Source organism: Neomonachus schauinslandi, chromosome 7 (assembly GCF_002201575.2).
Source record: "Neomonachus schauinslandi chromosome 7, ASM220157v2, whole genome shotgun sequence".
NCBI classification, from domain to species: domain Eukaryota; kingdom Metazoa; phylum Chordata; class Mammalia; order Carnivora; family Phocidae; genus Neomonachus; species Neomonachus schauinslandi.
In genome coordinates, this window is record NC_058409.1 from 51,837,218 (window position 1) to 51,856,080 (window position 18,863).

The 18,863-nt window shown below is 35.5% G+C and overlaps 1 protein-coding gene across 1 annotated transcript in view; it reads left to right on the forward strand.

Moving 5' to 3' along the window:
• The window catches only part of FCHO2 (FCH and mu domain containing endocytic adaptor 2), a 127,273-nt gene that overhangs the window by 47,557 nt on the left and 60,853 nt on the right, over window positions 1-18,863 (forward strand). Inside the window, 3 exon segments of the mRNA XM_021702060.2 lie at window positions 3,396-3,500; window positions 9,501-9,599; window positions 11,078-11,174. Of these exon segments, the coding sequence (XP_021557735.1) occupies window positions 3,396-3,500; window positions 9,501-9,599; window positions 11,078-11,174 (301 nt within the window).

An 18,863-nucleotide genomic window follows, 5' to 3' on the forward strand; every position in this document is an offset into this window, starting at 1 on the left:
CATTGATTTTATATCCTGCCACTTGACTGAATTCCTGTTTGAGTTCTAGCAGTTTTCCACATAAATTACCATATTATCTGCAAAAAGTGAGAGTTTCATTTCTTTGCCGATTTGGATGCCTTTTATTTTTTATTTTTGTCTGATTGCGGAGGCTAGGACTTCTAGTACTATGTTGAACAGCAGTGGTGATAGTGGACATCCCTGCCATGTTCCTGACCTTAGGGGAAAAGCTCTCAGTTTTTCCCCATTGAGTATGATATTCGCTGTGGGTTTTTCATAGATGGCTTTTATGATATTGAAGTATGTACCCTCTATCCCTACACTGTGAAGAATTTTAATCAAGAAAGGATGTTGTGCTTTGTCAAATGCTTTTTCTGCATCTATTGAGAGTATCATATGGTTCTTGTTCTTTCTTTTATTAATGTATTATATCACATTGATTGATTGCGGATGTTGAACCAACCTTGCAGCCCAGGAATAAATCCCACTTGGTCGTGGTGAATAATTCTCTTAATGTACTGTTGGATCCTATTGGCTAGTATTTTGGTGAGAATTTTTGCATCCATGTTCATCAGGGATATTGGTCTGTAGTTCTCCTTTTTGATGGGGTCTTTGTCTGGTTTTGGGATCAAGGTAATACTGGCCTCATAAAACAAGTTTGGAAGTTTTCCTTCCATTTCTATTTTTTGAAACAGCTTCAGAAGAAAAGGTATTAATTCTTCTTTAAAAGTTTGGTAGAATTCCCCTGGGGAGCCATCTGGCCCTGGGCTCTTCTTTGTTGGGAGATTTTTGATTACTCCTTCAATTTCCTTAGTGGTTATGGGTCTGTTCAGGTTTTCTATTTCTTCCTGGTTCAGTTTTGGTAGTTTATACTCTCTAAGAATGCATCCATTTCTTCCAGATTGTCTAATATGCCTGCATATAGTTGCTCATAATATGTTCTTATAATTGTTTGTATTTCTTTGGTGTTGGTTGTGATCCCTCCTCTTTCATTCATCATTTTATTTATTTGGGTCGTTTCTCTTCTTTTTGATAAGTCTGGCCAGGGGTTTATCAATCTTTTTAATTCTTTCAAAAAATCAGCTCCTAGTTTCATTGATCTGTTGTACTGTTCTTTGGGTTTCTATTTCATTGATTTCTGCTCTGATCTTTATTATTTCTCTTCTCCTGCTGGGTTTAGGCTTTATTTGCTCTTCTCTAGCTCCTTTAGTTGTAGGGTTAGGCTGTGTATTTGAGACCTTTCTTGTTTCTTGAGAAAGGCTTGTATTGCTATGTACTTTCCTCTTAGGACCAGGTTCCCCTCATTCTTGCACAGACTAAAAATACAGGTAGTTGGTAGAAGAAACTTAAGTCTCTTGATATATATATATATAGGATTTGATATATATATATATATATATATATATATATATATATACATACACATGTATATGTGTGTGTGTATATATATATTATATATCTATATATATCTCCCAGATAGCCAAAGGAAACCCAGATAACCACACCTTTAAAATTTTTTTCTCAAATATAGCAAATTTATCTCTGCTTCCTATGAAAATACTTAGTAGATTTCAAATAACCATCTCATCTAATTGTTATGTGTTTAAACAAGGCCAGGATGTCAGAGGAAGTATACTAACAGTAGTATAAATAATGTCAAATGGCCTGAGACAATGGAAAAAGAGTTAAAAAAAAAAATCCATAGGAGCAAACTAGAAAATCAGTATAGGTTTTAACCACTTACTCTAGGCATGGAGAACTCAGTACAACTGTTAGATACAATAACAACAAAATTCAGTTATATATCTTCCTGATGGTGTTGCTTTTAGAAACCATAATAATAGCAGATACCATTTATTTTGTATATTTAACTATGTGCCAGTCCCTTTCCCAATCATTTTACATAAGTTACATTTCATCATTGCTAAATTTTTTAAAAAATAGGTGGTATTCTTCCCATTTTAGGAATGAGAGAACTATATAAAACTCTTAAGACAGAGTCTTCTGGCTCCAAAAGCAGTTTTCTTTATGCTACAAGATAAAGTGGCATCCTATATTATTTATTTAAGAATGCAGGAAAGCATGGAGCATAATGTGTTTACTAGAATGTACGTAGTTATATTTTAAGAAGCATACAGAGGGGCCTTTGTAAAGAGTAGGACTCTCTACATCTCTTGCCAATCCCAACCTTTCAGGTAAACCCAACTTCTGTTTCTGCTTCTTATTTCTAGACTCCTGACCGTAGCTAGAGAGGATTACGTGGTGTTTGGATTGTATGTACACGAATTCTGTTTTCCAGCTTCACTGAGCCCTCAGTGACTCTTAGGAGTACTTTTACTCATCTAGCATCATCTGTTGTACCTTCTATAACCCTAGCTTGAAATGTTTCTCGTTCTTGTGAAGCTCCTAGCCCTACCCTACTCTTCTTCACTCTTAGCAGACCATCTCTTACTCATCAAGAAAATTGAGATATTTATATCTTCTCTTTTTTTGATCTTCCTTAGACTCTTAATTTACACCAACACTCCTTACTCCCCAAGCTTCCCATGTCCAGATTGATCAGTACTTTGAAAATAGTCAAGTTTCTGGATAACCATATGTCTGCTTGAACCTACAAGTTACACAAACTCTTTCTTCTTCTTCAGTGTATATTGTCCATAGAATTTATCTTTACTTCTGTGGCTTTGTTGCTTTCTGCTGATTTCTAAGTAAAAATAGGTTCTACTACTTTCATGAAGTCCTTGAGGAAAAGATCTCTGTATAATTTGTTTTATATTAAGTTTTAATTGAATACATAAGTCTCATAAAACTTGAGTCATAATAATGCAATAACAATTTTTTAATAATAGAAATCTTGAAAATTAGGCAAAAATATAAACAAATTTATAGATTTATTGGAGCATAATGGAAACTGAGAAACATCAAAGAAAATGATTTCTCAACTTTTGAGCTACCTTTATAATTATTAATGAGACATTAAATGGAATATGTCTGTGTTGTGGGAGGAAGGAAGACTTGCAGGTGTGGAAAAGAGTGTCAAGCATATTCTGATGGTATTGTCATGTTTTTGTTGATTGAATTCTTAGAAACACCATACCATTATAATGTGGTTATATGATATTACTCTGGGTTATAAAATGGGAGTATTTAACTTTTCAAAGCACATTCCATCAGACAGAAAGGAGAATCAGCATTTAATTTCTGCGTTATTCTGTGACTATAATAAAAATATTACTAATGAGGACTTGAAAAAAGGTGTTAAAGTTAGTTTATGTCATATTGGACTCACCATAGGCCTCATCCCTTAAAATGCATTGAAATAGTATGAACTTATATCAGGAAAGAAAACAGGTCATTGTATAGTTAAAAATGTTTTTGTTTTGTTTTTGTTACAGGCAGCTGTTAAATCTAAGAAAGCTACAGATACCTATAAACTTTATGTGGAGAAGTATGCATTAGCAAAAGCCGATTTTGAACAGAAAATGACAGAAACAGCTCAGGTTGGTATTTTTAAGCTTTAAATCTAAAACAGGATATTTGTTTTACTGATACAAATAATATAATTCTTGTGTCAAATAATTTTTTAGTATGTTTTATTAATGCTGTTTTAAAGATACACATCTTGTTTTGGAAATCGAGGACCAAGATGCAATAACTATGACATTATAAGGGATTATTTAGGTGTATCAGAAGAGGCTGTTTAAAGAGAATTGGGGAAAGTGAGGATATTGGTAGATGATGAAAACAGGGCTGATTGTTAGCCTTATGTATGAATTGTAAAATTGATTTCTGCTTAAGAAGAAAACTGGAAATGATTCACTGCTGAGAATATAGCCATTAACAAAGAATCAAGAATCCCTGCTCCTCATAGAGCTTCCATTTTAGTTAGGGAGGACAGAAAAAAAGGTCTGTTTCCCATAAACTTGGGATCATTTATATCCCATTTGATGTTCTTAGAGTCTTAATTAAAGGCCTAGGTTTAAGATGGGTACCTTTTATGAATCACACCTAAAACTCCTACCCCCACCCTCTTGTACTTTTTTCTTGTTTTGTTTTTCTTCTTAGCACCTGTTGTCATCTAATACGCCATGAATGTTATTTACTCTGTCAGGATAGGCTGGGTATGCTGAGGTGACGAAGAAACCCCCATATCTCAGTGGCTTACAATAGCAGGGGTTTGTTATGTTCTTATTCATCATGGGTTGGCTGTAGCTATTCTGCTTATTCTTTATGCTGCTGTTGATGCTGGTGAAGAAACCACTTCTTAGAACATTATTCTTAGTCATCATATTTGAATGTAGTGAAGCACACTGGTTCTTTTACCGTTTTTTTATCGTCTGTCTTCCTCCACTAAAATATAAGTTCTGTGATAACAGGGTTTCTCATGGTAGGCATTCAATAAGTGTGAAGAAGGACTTTATGAATCTGCCTTTTTGGATTCTAGGGAGTCTTCCTGCTTGGAGTGATGAATGATTCCCATCTGAGAAATCAGAAGGCTTTCATGCTTGTTTGCAGGCATATACGCATCCGTCTTTACTTGCCGTGGTGCAGGCACTGTGCTAGTTGCTGGGTGTATAACAGTATATACGTAAATAAAATATCTCCCTGCTCTAGGTGGAGGATACAATATAGTGGAGGGAGGCAAACATTAAATACATGATTAAATACAAAGTTATGATGAATTATTAAACCTGTGACAAGGGAAAAGAAGGATTCTATGAGATGGAATAATAGGAGCAACCTAATTTGATTTGGATTTGGGAGTTAGGAAAGGCTTTTTTGGAAAAGTGAGATTTAAAACTGAGACTTGAAGAATGAGTAAAGAGACACATTCTAGGGCATGAGTGTTCCAGGTATCGAGGACCCCTGGATATAAGACCCAGAGGTATGAAAAAGCTGTCGCATTGTAGAAAGCAAAGAGTGCTTACTGAAACTGAGTGAAGAGGGAGAGTGGGAAGAAGTTAGAGATAGGGAAGGACAAAGCTCTATAGTAAGGGTTTAGGTTTTCTTAAGAGCAGTTGGAAGAGGGTTCCCCTTCTCCACATCCTCACCAACATTTGTTGTTTCCTGTCTTGTTAATTTTTGCCATTCTAACTGGTGTAAGGTGGTATCTCATTGTGATTTTGATTTGTATTTCCCCAATGGCTAATGATGTTGAACATTTTTTCATGTGTACAAATCCCAAGAAGTTAGAAATAATCTCAAATTTTTTAAAAAGAAAAAAAAAAAATAGGGCATAAATCAAATAAAGGAGAAAAAAATTAAAAAAAAAAAAAAAAAGGCAGTTGGGAGACACTGAAAGATTGTATGCAGCATGGGGCTCGATCCCAGGACCCTGGGATCATGACCTGAGCCGAAGGCAGACACTTAACCGACTGAGCCACCCAGGTGCCCCCCTGATCTGCATTTTAAAAGATAATTCTGGGAATTTTGTGGAGCATGGATTATAGTAGGGCCAAACGAAAATCAAGAGTCTAGTTTGGAAGGAGAGTATAGTGGTCAGGTGAGGATGAGGGGCTGTGTGGTGGTTGAAAGAGAGAATTGAGTGTGTTCGGAGATGGCAGGAGTTGGAGGATGGGGGGATTATTGGGGAGATCAGGATCTCTTGTGGGTTTGGGCTTGTAAGTTCGTGTGGTTAGAGATGAATGGGAAAGACTAGATGAAGAACTGTTAGGTTAGTTTGAGAGGTTGGAAGGGGATCAGATGTTCCATTCTGAACATGTTAATTTTGAGCTGCCTATACCTAAGTGGAGACATCATGTGGGCAGTTGTGGAAGATCCAGATAATCTGGGCTGGGTATAATGTTCACAGTCCTTTGTTTACAGGTCTGAAATCCAAAAGCTCTAAAAACCGAAAGTTTTTTTTCTGTAATTCATTTGGCAGCAAAACTTGACCAGAACTGATGTAAGGCTATTAATTTATCCTACCTACATTGAATATACATGTTTTCCTTTAGAAATATTAACGTGTTTGATACACAGATGCCACTGCAAATCCTGCTTGCAGTATTGTGAAAGATATGGTAACAACACCACATTATCTTTATTTTAAAAATTCAATATGTTTGAACTCTAAAACATCTGGTCCCAGAGTTTTGAATGAAGGATTATGAGCTTGTGTAAAATAAGGGCTTGCCAGTACTCAAAGCCATAACAACATCATCTTTGAATAGAGTGTAGGGAAGAAAGGGCCAAGCTCTGAGAGACTCATCATTGACAGTTTGATAAAAGAAGAGATGCTGAGACCCAAGTAGGAGAGGCCAGACAAGGAAGAAAACTGGGAAGTATAATGTCATAGCAGCTGGGAAATGATAATATTTCAAGAAGGGTTTAGTTAATTGTAATAAATGAGCCTCTAACTCTAGTGAGAGAAAAAACTTCAATTTCTGTAGCAACAAGCCTTATTGTAGACTTCAGCAAGTGTTCTTTTGGCTTTTGAATCCTTAGGAACACTTGTTTATAAGACAGTACTGGTTCATTAATTTTGCATCAACATGATTAGTTTCTGTCAGAAAATGTTTGCCTTTCAGCTATTTAATTTGGAAAAATTAGAATTTGCTAGAGTCAGAGTTTTTTATTCGTTTATATTATGTTATAAAAGTGTTCTGAAAATTTTCAGCGCTCATCTTTCCCTCTCATTTCTTTCTATTTTTTCATTACTTTTTTTTTTCCCCCACATTGGCATTTTGTTTATTCTGCTACTTCCAAGATGGGGACATTAATATATTTGAGCAGATGTATAACCACGCTGCTTTTAAGTAAAGGTGATGGTATACTGTGCTAATGTGTGTATGTTTGTTTTCTCTCACGTTCCCTCTTCGTCTCTGTCTCTCTGTCAGACTAGTACAACGGCAAAAAGGGCTATCATTTCTTAATGGATAGTAGACTTTAAACTTTAATTTCAGCTATTTAGAAGTGAAAAGAATTCTTTTACATTTCCATCTTTCTTTGTTCCAGGCCAAGCATGTTGACCTGATTCACTGTCAGTCTAGTGAAAATCAGATTTGGGTGACAGGACCTATATTTACTAGTGGGAAAAGAAGTTGAGTCTGTGGGATGAAAGAGGTTAGGATTTATTTAGAGTATTGTGATTTAATTATTTTCATTTGGGGTTAGGAAAAAACATGATTAAAATTGTGAATTTTCTTTGTGTTTATGCTTTCTACTATTATTTAATGACACTTAAAAACTGGAGAGAATATGGAGATTTTGTTTAAACAGTTAGGTGGCTCATTCAAGGAAGCTTTGAGATTTGCTTAAACAACAACTTCAGATTAAGGACTTTTAGTATTAGGGTGCTTTTATGTATTAGAGTGGCTGACAAAATTGTACTTTTAATTTTTTATTTTTATTTATTTTTTTAAGAGAGAGAATATGTGAGTGGAGCCGGGGGAGGGGCATACAGGGAGAGAGAACTCCAAGCAAACTTCCCATTGAGCGTGGAGCCTGTTGTGAGCCTCGATCTCACAACCCTGAGATCATGACCTGAGCTGAAATCAAAAGTCAGATGCTTAACCGACTGAGCCACTCAGGCGTCCCCAAAATTGTACTTTTTAAAAAAATTAATGTAACAATACATATGAATACGGTGAATTTGAAATTGCAAGGAAGAAAAGCCTGATTTGTTCAAGAAAGTTCATTTATTTATATCCAAAACTAGAGACTATAGTCCCATTGTTGAATTACTCTATGTTTAGTCATCACTAATTCTGAGGAATTGTGATATTTAGCAGATCCCCTACCCCCTAAAAAAAACCAACCCAGCACAGTTTCTAAATTGCATCTGAATCACGCTTTGAGTTTTTGTGTGGCTTCATGCTTCAAGATATTTTTAAATAATTAAGGATATGTCTTACTCAGTGTAGCTCTTTCAAAAGAGAATGAAGGTGGCACAGTTTTCTTGGAATTAGGGATTATCCATATGAAATTTGTGGCTGTTTGACCTAGCTTTTCTGGATTTGGGTCTTACCAGTCTATGAGAAAATATCTTATTCATTAAATTGCAAAAATTTAAGCTGAAGGCAAATTCTTATAATAGGAACATAAAATAGAATCATGCTTCTGTGGATATTCCTCACTTCTTAAGAAGGTAATTTAGAATCTTGAAATACTGGTATTCTCATTGATTTGGTCAAAATGAGTCAAAGCAAGACATTTTAACTCCACCATTTCTCATGAATAAAATTGACTGAAGTGTTTGAACTATTGTTACATTATTGCCAAAACTATAATTTCACCATTACTGATTTTTTTTAGAAAGTTCAGACCCTTGCGCAGATATGAACATGATCATTTAGCTTAGTGATTTTCTGATCATATAACTCAGTGCTAAAGAAAATTATATATTAAATATGGGGTGAGGAAACTTAATTTGATAATCTAACCAGAAAAAATAACAAGGCATTTAGGCCTATTCCTTAGAACTGATTTAATTTGGCAAAAAAAAAAAAGGGTAATCAGGTTTGTGCAGTCGAAATGACAAATGTATTTTGTTTGAAAATAGCTAGTTCAGCATTTCCCAAATCCTGTTTTGAGGAATATTATTGTTGTGTGAGATATTAATAGATACTCAGAGAAGAAGAAAAACAAAAAGGACTGTGTGGTCAAAGAAATTTGGAACACACTGGGTTAAGCAAAATGAAACATGTTTTATTTCAGTATTTCTTAGGCTTCTTAATTTGTTTATTGGAAGCCAAGTCTAGCAGTGGTTTTCTTCCCAGGGAATAAATATCAGAATGACCTGGGAATTTTTTCCAAACAACATTCTCATCTTTTTCCACTCCCATTCCCCAGGGAGTAGTAGAGGATCTATGCGTTCTATAGTTTGAAAACTTTTTCCAGGTGACTGGATGTATCCCCACCTTCTGTTGAGAACTGCTGAGATAGAGTATACAGGCTTTTCCATATTTCTTTGACCATAGATTACCTCTTTTGAAGGCCATGTATTAATATTTCAAGGATTAGAAAGACACTTTGAGAGTTTGGGCTAGATTATAAAGTCTTCAGAAGTAAACAGTAGCTTTTGCTCTGCCAACTATCTGCTCTTCAGTTGGAAACACTTCTGCCTTGGCTTTTGTGACACTCCTCATTTGGATCTCCTTCCAATTTTCTGACTGTAATTATAGATTTTAATTGTGGTGTCTTCAAACTCTGAACAAGTTCATACATGCCTGAGAAATGGCATAACAAAGTTTATATATTAAAAAGTTAAACATTTCAGTATATTTATTGGACCCATTTGTCTAGAAGTATTGTTAAACATTACATAATAATGTTAACTCACTAAATTTGGTTAGCTGTATTGAGATGATTTAAAAGGTCTTTTGATTGCAGGGGCATCTGTCTGGCTCAGTTGGTAAAGCATGTGACTCTTCATCTCAGGGTCAAGTTCGAGCCCCACGTTGAGTGTAGATTACCTAAAAAAATAAATAATTTAAAAAGTTTTGATTTCAGAGTGTATTTTTTATGTATATATGTAACTTTTCATATTTGTTATCCAGAAGTTTCAAGATATTGAAGAAGCTCATCTCATTCACATAAAGGAAATTATAGAATCCTTGTCAAATGCTGTAAAGGAAATTCATTTGCAAATAGCCCAGGTAAGTTTTTCCTTTTGTTGAACTGATCCATGAAAATTTTATGTTCATTTATGACTCTTTAAAAATCCAAAACTCAATTTTTTTTTTGAATTTCAGGTAAGAATGTGTATTTACATGTATTAAATATAAAATAAACTGGATTTTTTGGGACTCCTGGGTGGCTCAGTTGGTTAAGCGTCTGCCTTCAGCTCAGGTCATGATCCCAAGGTCCTGGGATCCAGCCCTGCATCGGGTCCCTACTCAGAGGGGAGTCTGCTTCTCCCTCTGCCTGCCGCTCCCCCTGCTTGTGCACTCGCGCTCTCTCTCTCTTGCTCTTTATATTTGACAAATAAATAAAATCTTAAAAAAAAAAATAAACAGGATATTTGATTGTTTGGCCACCAAGGATGATAATGCAAACCAACTGTTAAAATTTAACTATAGCTCAGTCCTTTTACCTTAAAATTCTGAAGTTAATCAATCTTTGAATATTTTTTTAAAATTTCACTGTTTTATAATTTAGAACAGCAGTAAGTTATAGAACTTGTGCTTAGAGGGGAATGTGGGTGGCTCAGTTGCTTAAGTGTCTGACTTGAGCTCAGGTCACTATCTCAGAGTCCTGGGATCGAGCCCCGTGTTGGGCTCCCCACTCGGCAGGGAGTCTGCTTCCCCCTCTCCCTTGTGCTTGCTTGCTCTCTCAAATACATAAAATCTTAAAAAAAAAAAAGAACTTAGAAATTTTCCAAAAATAGGGGCTCCTGGCTGGCTCAGTTGGTGAAGCGTGTGATTCTTGATCTCGGGGTTGTGAGTTCGAGCCCCACGTTGGGTATAGGGATTACCTAAAAACAAAAAAATCTTTAAGAAAAAAAATTTTTTCCCCAAAAATATAAAAGCAATTTAATTATGACAATTTGGAGTGCATTGAAATAGAGTAAAGATGAGGTCTGTTATTTTTTATTATTAAGGATCTAGAAATTATTAGAGATCTATATAAGTTGTTTTTTTTTTTTTTTTTTTTTGAGAGAGCGAGAATGAGAGAGAGTACATGAGAGGGGGGAGGGTTAGAGGGAGAAGCAGGCTCCTCACCGAGCAGGGAGCCTGATGCGGGACTCGATCCCGGGACTCCAGGATCATGACCTGAGCCGAAGGCAGTCGCTTAACCAACTGAGCCACCCAGGAGCCCTAAGTTTTAATTTATCATAAGAATTATGTGTCTAAAGCATTCAAAGATGAGGATAGGAAACTTCCTTGACTTCTAAGACTGTGGGGCTGTATCTTCAGGGGTTCATGTAAACAGTGGTTGATACCCACAGGTCTACTAACAGTACAAGGTAACAGAGCAGCATGTTAGGCAAATGAAAGTTCTCAAAGGCTTTGGGTCAAAAAAAACACATATTTTAGTGTAATGAATTTTAATTGCTTTGTGCAAGTTTTGTCTGAAATACAGTAAGAATTTTTGATGGAAAAAGAAAAAAATTATCTTTATTTCACTTTAATAGGTCCATGAAGAATTTATAAATAACATGGCTAATACTACAGTTGAAAGCTTGATTCAAAAATTTGCTGAATCAAAAGGCACTGGGAAGGAAAGACCTGGTAAGATGATAAACTCTGGGGGTGCCTGGGTGGCTCAGTTGGTTGAGCATCTACCCTCGGCTCAGGTCGTGATCCCGGCGTCCTGGGATCGAATCCCGCGTCGGGCTCTCTGCTTGGCGAGGAGCCTGCTTCTCCAACTCTGCCTGCTTGTGCTCTCTCTCTCTCTCTGTCAAATAAATGAAAATAACATCTTAAAAAAAAAAACTCTGTAAGGAAATGTATACAAATCTCGCATCTAGCAACAAATATATTTGCTTTTAATTTCCCAAACTGCAAAGTGGAGCTTAGGAGATACCCAAAAATCTGTAAAATATCAAGTATCATTTACTTTGTGTCCGATGATAGGTTAAATTAATATTTTTATTCTGGCCTTTAATGGTTAATAATTTAATATTAAAGTGGTTATTATAACCTTAGTTAATATGTTGTCGTTTATTTACATTTTTCAAAGGCTTAGCAACAGAAGCCCAGTTTATTATTTTTATTTTTTTATTTTTAATTAAAAAAAATTTTTTTAAGTTTATGGATGTTGACACAGTGTTACGTTAGTTTCATGTGTGCAGCATGGTGATTCACCGCCTCTGTGGGTTATGCTATGCTCACCACAAGTGTAGCTACCACGTATCACCATACAACACTATTGCAATATCATTGTCAATATTCCCTATGAACAGAGGCATTTTAGTAAGAGGAAGGTGGGAGAGAATATTGAGCCCTCAGAGCATTGAGGTCAACAGAGAACCTTCCATAAAATTTAATAACTTGTAAAATTTTCTTATTGAAATATGTATCCAACATATATATATATATATATATATTGAATATATATATATTTGTTGCATAAATATGTTGACTATATATATATATATGTTGGGTATATATATATATGTTGAATATATTACCTGTATATTTGTTGCATGCTCTAAAACATTCAGACAGTGTTTTACACATTGGAGATAACCAGTGAACGAATGAATACAGGAATCCTGGTTCCTGTTTTATGAACAAATAATTACAGTATCCTGAATCTTTAACTTTTAATAAGCATGTTATGATCTATCAAATGTACTAAGCCCATTGTCTTGCTCTGCTCAGCATAGAGTCTTCTAGATTTCTTTATTTTGTTTATTGGTTATGATACCATGTTCTTGTAAGATATTTGTTTCACTCTACAGGTAAAAATAATTCAGCCTAGTAAAGAAAATATGGTTTGGAATTCAGGAAAATGGTTAAGTGATTTGTCGGGAAGTCTGGGAGCCATTTTTCTTTAGCACAGTTCCCAGAACTAAGGCTTGTAACCTAAATCTTCTTCACTTTTTGTTTTCAGATTTTATTAACTTCCAAATCATTGGTTCACTTACATTAATATTTTTCCCTTCAAATTTTCTTTTCATGCTTTCTCTACCTACCTGTTCAATTGCAGCATTTTGTTTCTGAATACTGGCACAGTAGAGATTTCTTCTCTAATCCATTTTACATGTTATACAGCACATTCATATTTTGACTATACAATTAGGAACTTACAATTGCACTACTCCTAAATCTTTGACTTTTCATTATAGACAGAATGAAATTTAGGCTCTGGATTTGGATTTAAAGCTTTTCAGGATCTGCTCTGACTAGTCTTTAGTTTTTCTATTATTAGCCTTCACTGTAGCCAACTGGAACTGCTTGCTATTTCCTATACATGCCCCTTTTCCTCCTTGGTACCTTAGTTGCCCTTATGTTCTTATTCTAGGAAATGCTATATCCCATTTCCTTCCTTCCTGCCCCGTGTCTTCCCATTTATTTGTCAAGCAAATAAACTCTTAAATACCCAGGTCATTTGCTACTTCCTCCATCGAAAGTGCCAGAGAACTTGAACTGTACTTTTTCCCCCTCCTTTGTTATTGGTGCTGTCTACCTTAAATTTTAATAATTGTGCAGATGTGAAGAAAAGTTCTGTATTTGATTCATCTGTTTATCTTCTTTATGGGTAAACAGTACATTTTTGTTGAGTGAATGAACAAACAGACATATCATAGTAAAGCTAGGATGTTAGGAAGGTTGCAGTGGATAGTCTTGCTATTAGAAAAGTCTTGGTGAGGACTAGTAAATAATTATGGTTAAAGTTTAGTGAGACTTACTCTCTGCCATGTAATGTGCCAACCACTTTGCAGGCAAATTTTGATCTTCAGCAACTGTTTGAAGTAGGTACTATTATTCTCATTTTAAAGATGAGAGAAATGTTGAGAGGTTAAAGGATTTGCCAAAGTTAGTACATGGCAGAGCAGATGGTAAAATGCCAGGATTCTTGACACCAGGGCCTATGCTTTGGAGAAATTAGAATAAAACTGAGTAAGTTCACATATATAAAGAGAATGAGGATGTTGAGATATATAACTACAGAAAAGTATTAAACCCTAAAATTCCTTATAAAGAGATTAAATTATGGGGCGCCTGGGTGGTGCAGTTGGTTAAGTGTCTGACTCTTCATTTCGGCTCAGGTCATGGTCTCAGGATCGTGAGAGCGAGCTCTGTGTCAGGCTTTGTGCTGGGTGTGGAGCCTGCTTCGGATTCTCGCTCTCCCTCTGCCCCTCACCCCCTGTGCGCACCTGCGCGCTCTCTAAAAAAAAAAGATTAAATTATAAGTGAAGACCAGTTAAGAGAGGTAAAAATAGTTGGAGAACAAATACAGTTTTTATATAGAGCATTTAGAAGTGCTGATAGATAAAAGTAAAGATGTATTGCCCGATTAAAAGTGCCTTAGAACACTAAACAAAACAAGATCAGTAAATTGTATTATTATCGGTATCCTGTTTGTGACATTATGTTGTAGTTTTGCAAAATGTTATCATTGCAGGAAATTGGGCAAAGTGTGCAAGGAATCTCCCTGTATTTTTTTTTTTTTACAACTGTCTGAATCTAATTATCCTAATAAAAATTACAGTTATTTTAGGGGCACCTGGGGGGGGGGGTCTCAGTTGGTTGGGTGTCTGGCTCATGGTTTTGCCTTGGGTCATGATCTCAGGGGTCGTGGGATTGAGCCCCAAGTCCAGCTCCATGCTCAGCATGGAGTTCACTTGGGATTCTCTGCCTCTTCTTCTGCCCCTCCCCCAGCCTGTGCTTGAGCACGCACTCTCTCTCTCTCTCTCTCAAATAAATAAAATCTTTTTAAAAATTTCAGTTATTTTCTTATCTGTGGTATTACTTAGCCCTGTAGTTTGTGGTCTGTTCTTTAGTAGCAGTGAAATTTTTAAGCCTCATTGCCCTCATCTGTAAAGTGGGGATAATAATAGTATTTCTTTATGGGGTTGTTCTGAGGGTTATATCAGATAATGTAACATTTATTGAATACTTAATAAATGCCATGTTAAAAAAGTAACACATTTCTGATAAATGGGTAGCTACTAATTAAGATACTGTTTCTTTTATAAATTTAAATTTACTGGCCTCAGCATATATTGTGACATATAGAAAATCCCTGAGCTAAATGGTAAGGCCAGGAATGGTGATGACATGGGCTTTCTTGGAATAATCACTAAGCCAAGAATTAGGTGACTGTTTTAGAGTGACTGTTGACACTGTGACTATAAATGGCTGATTTTCAAAAAAAAAGTGGTCCTAGAACTAACTTTAAAAAGAAAGAATGGTGTTGGAGTGGAGTGGGTGGAATAAATATTACTTCTCTAGTTGGCTTGCTATGGGTGACTAGTTAATAGCTCTTTCTTTGTATTTGTTCAGCTTATGGGCACCTGAACAAATGAGTCTGGGGGCCTATTTCAGTGATGAAAATTCTGTGTTTCTCAGAAAAATAATATACTCAAAAATTTGCATTTGATTGTATGGAATTCATAGACTTAAAGGATTTTGTTTTGTGAGATGTATTCTAACGTTCAATTGTGTGAACTGCTAATTGCTGTTAATACTTTATTTCTCTTGTTTTGTAAGGGCCCCCTCTGGTGGATGAATTCCTTCTTAAACTAGTTTTCATCCTGTGGGATTTATATTTTAAAAAGAAAACAAGTTTGTTAAAAAATTTATATATCTAAAAATTAACCTATTTTTCTTGTGCTGAAAAATGACCATTTTTTCTTTAGTCAGTTATTTGTTCAAAGATACAACCTTTAACTTTATGTCCAATTTTCCTATGTAAATCAAACACTTTGAGAACATTAAAACTTTTTTCCCTATTCATTGAGACTATTTTTATACTACTTATTATATGAAGTGCCTTTTTTGTCATTACTTTTTAAAAAATTAAGATGGGGCAGCTCAGTCAGTTAAGCGTCAGTCAGTTAAGCGTCTGACTCTTGATTTCGGCCCAGGTTGTGATCTCAGGGTTGTGAGATTGAGCCCCCATGGGGCTCCATGCAGTGTCTGCTTGCCCCTCTCCCTCTCCCCGTCTCCCCACTCATGCACGCATGCGCACACACACTCTCTCAAAATCTTAAAAAAAATAAATTAAGATATAATTGACATATAGTATTGTATTAGTTTTAGATGTGCAACGTAATGATTTGATGTGTGTATATGAGAAATGGTTACCAAAATAAGTTTTAACGTACATCCCTACACAGTTACAGTTTTTTCCTTGTCATGAGAACTTTTAAGAACTACTTTCTCAGCAGCTTTCAAATACATAGTACAGTGTTGTTAACTATACAGTCACCATGCTGTATATTATTACATCTCCAGGACTTTAATCTTACCATAGAAGTTTGTACCTTTTGACCATCTTTAATCATCTCACCCACTCTTGACCCCCCCAACTCCCACTTTTGGCAACCACCAATCTTTTAACTGTATCTGTGAGTTTGGTTTTCTTTAGATTCCACATATAAGTGAGATCATACAGTATTTGTTTTTTTCTGACTTATTCACTTAGCATTATGTCCTCAAGGCCTGTTAATATTGTTGCATGTGGCAGAATTTCTTTCTTTTTTTAATTGCTATGTAATTTTCCATTGTATATATACAGCACATTTCCTTTACCCAGTCAGTGGACAGTTAGGTTGTTATGCCAACTTGGCTATTGTAAATAAGGCTGCAGTGAACATGGGAGTGTATATGTCTTTTTGAGATAGTGATTTTGAATCCTTAAGATAAACAGCTACAAGTGGAATTGCTGGATCATATGGTAGTTCTATTTTTAAGTTTTTGAGGAACCTCCGTACTGTTTTTGTCGTTACTTTTTAAGTACTACTGGCTCTTCTGGAATTAGAGTCAGTGTAAGTAGATACTTTGAATATCAAAGTGCCTGTGGTCTGAAGGGTTATGAATACACAGGTGTTTTTTAATTGTGAGTATCTTTTTGTGTTCTAATGACATCCTAGTATGTCTGGTCATTCTCAGGTAGTTTAATTGCCAAAGGAAATTAAAACCATATTTTTGGAGTTTCCTGTTTTATAGTCATTCTGCTAATTTTGCTGTATGCTTTTTATAATTCATGAAAGTTAAGCAAGTTTCCATTTATAAGAAACAAAAGGATAAATAATCTAAAAAGTTGGTAGGCCAGTATATAATATGTTTAAATAAAAGATTTTGCTTAAAAACTTAACTATATTTTCATTATATGATAATATAGGTTTATAGCTCTGATTTGAGGACTTCCAGGGATTATGCTGTGTTTAAAGATAAAAGTATGAAAATCCTGAGAAAGGTACACATGAAAAACAGTCACAAATGAAAAAGGAAAAATAAGATTCCTGTGGTCATACTGCCTAAATGAAATTGATTGATTAGTTTAAATATTTGGAAAATTTTAGCTTCTATATTATGTTTATTATTTTATTTATTTATTTTTTAAAATATTTATTTTATTATTATTTTTTAAAGGTTTATTTATTTATTTGACAGCAAGAGAGGGAACACAAGCAGGGGGGAGTGGGAGAGGGAGAAGCAGGCTTCCCGTGGAGCAGGGACCCTGATGCGGGGCTCGATCCAGGAGCCTGGGATCGTGACCTGAGCCAAAGGCAAAAGCTTAACTGACTGAGCCACCCAGGCGCCCCAAAGATTTATTTATTTTCGAGAGCGCATGCGTGCGAGGGCGTGAGTGGTGGGGGGAGGGGCAGAGGGAGAGAGACTCTTAAGCAGACTCGCTGCTGAGGGTGGAGCTCAAAGTGGGGGGGCTCTATCCCAGGACTCTGAGATCATGACCTGAGCTGAAATCAAGTTGGATACTTAACTAAGCCACCCCAGCATCCCTATGTTTTTTATTTTAAAATATAGGGTAAAGCAAATAATTTTTTAAAAATCTAAGGTCATCTTTCTATAGAGCTCTCAAGGATTTGGAATAATGCCAAATGTACAAATAGAGCTTCCTACCACTCCCCCGACCAAAGTTTTTTTATTTAAATCGGAGAAGCAAAAATGCTTGTGTAGAAAGCAAAATTAAAAATAGCTAAGAGACAAAGACCCACAGACCACACCAGTTAGGCTGTGATTTCTTGTGTTTCCTATTTCATAGCTTGGGGGAATGACTTAGAGGAATCATCCTCTTTCATGATGATGATTAGGAAAGAAGATAATGTAGATTAGCACAAATAGAGAGTAAAAGAAAAGAGCTCTCTAAAAAAGTAACCTAGAAAAGTAACATAGAAAACTTCTGTGAAGAAGTACACCTTTACCTATTGTATCTAGCCACTCAGGGCAGAGGCATAGAACTCTGCCCTGTGGGATGTATATGGAACCTGATAATGATTTTCTTCTATGTCTTTTAGAGCAGGAATCAGCAAACTATGGCCATTGAGTTAAGTTTGGTGCTGCTTATTTTTGAGTTGGGTTATAGCAGCTTATAGAGGCTTATAAGCGAAGATTTGGTTTACGTTTTTAAATGATTGTGAGAAAAAATTAAGAGTATTTTGTAATACACAAAAAGTAGAAAATTCAGTTATCATTGTCCATAAAAGTTGTTTTGAACAGTTGCACTTACTTGTTTATGTATTGTCTGTGGCACCTTTCGCACTATAACAGCAGAGGTCAGTAGTTGTGACAGATCTTACAGTCCACAAAGTCTAAAATATTCACTGTTTCACTCTTTGCAGAAAATATTTGCCTACCCCTGTGTTAGAAAGTATACTTTCTGTGTGGTGTGGTAGTAGGTATGTCATACTGCATTAGAATTGTGTACCTCATAATAGTATATAATCTTTTTTCAAAAGCTGATTCTGCTCTTCTTTTTGGGTTCAGAAATGATTTATTCTGATACCTTGCACTAACTACATCTGCAGTCATATCACAGCATTGTAATTGAATCTTATAATAATAATCCTAAATTGTGAAGTAAAGATTAAAATGTGAGCAGGCTTTGTTTAAGAAAAGCTTATTTCATTAATTTGAAGTAGCCACTAAAAATGTTAAATGTATAAACACTGGCAGCAAAATAGAAGTAAAAAAGTAAGGTAAGCTGATTACAGTTTTTACATGTGCGTAATAACAAGGGCAGAGTTTTAGTTCTTTTTGCAATATGTAAAAAGCTAGCTTAAACCACTTTGAACTTACAAGGAAATTTATTGGAAAGAAACTGAGATATCCAAAATCAGGAATATAGCCAGGCTGCAGAAGGAAGCCTAAACCTGTAGGAACCCTAAGTATCATTTTTCCTTCATTCGATTTATTTCTACTGCTTTTTTTTTTCTTTGCACAATGGCTTTCTTTGCTTTTCCAGGCACGTGACATAAGGTGACCTCTCTGTAATTTCTAGGTATT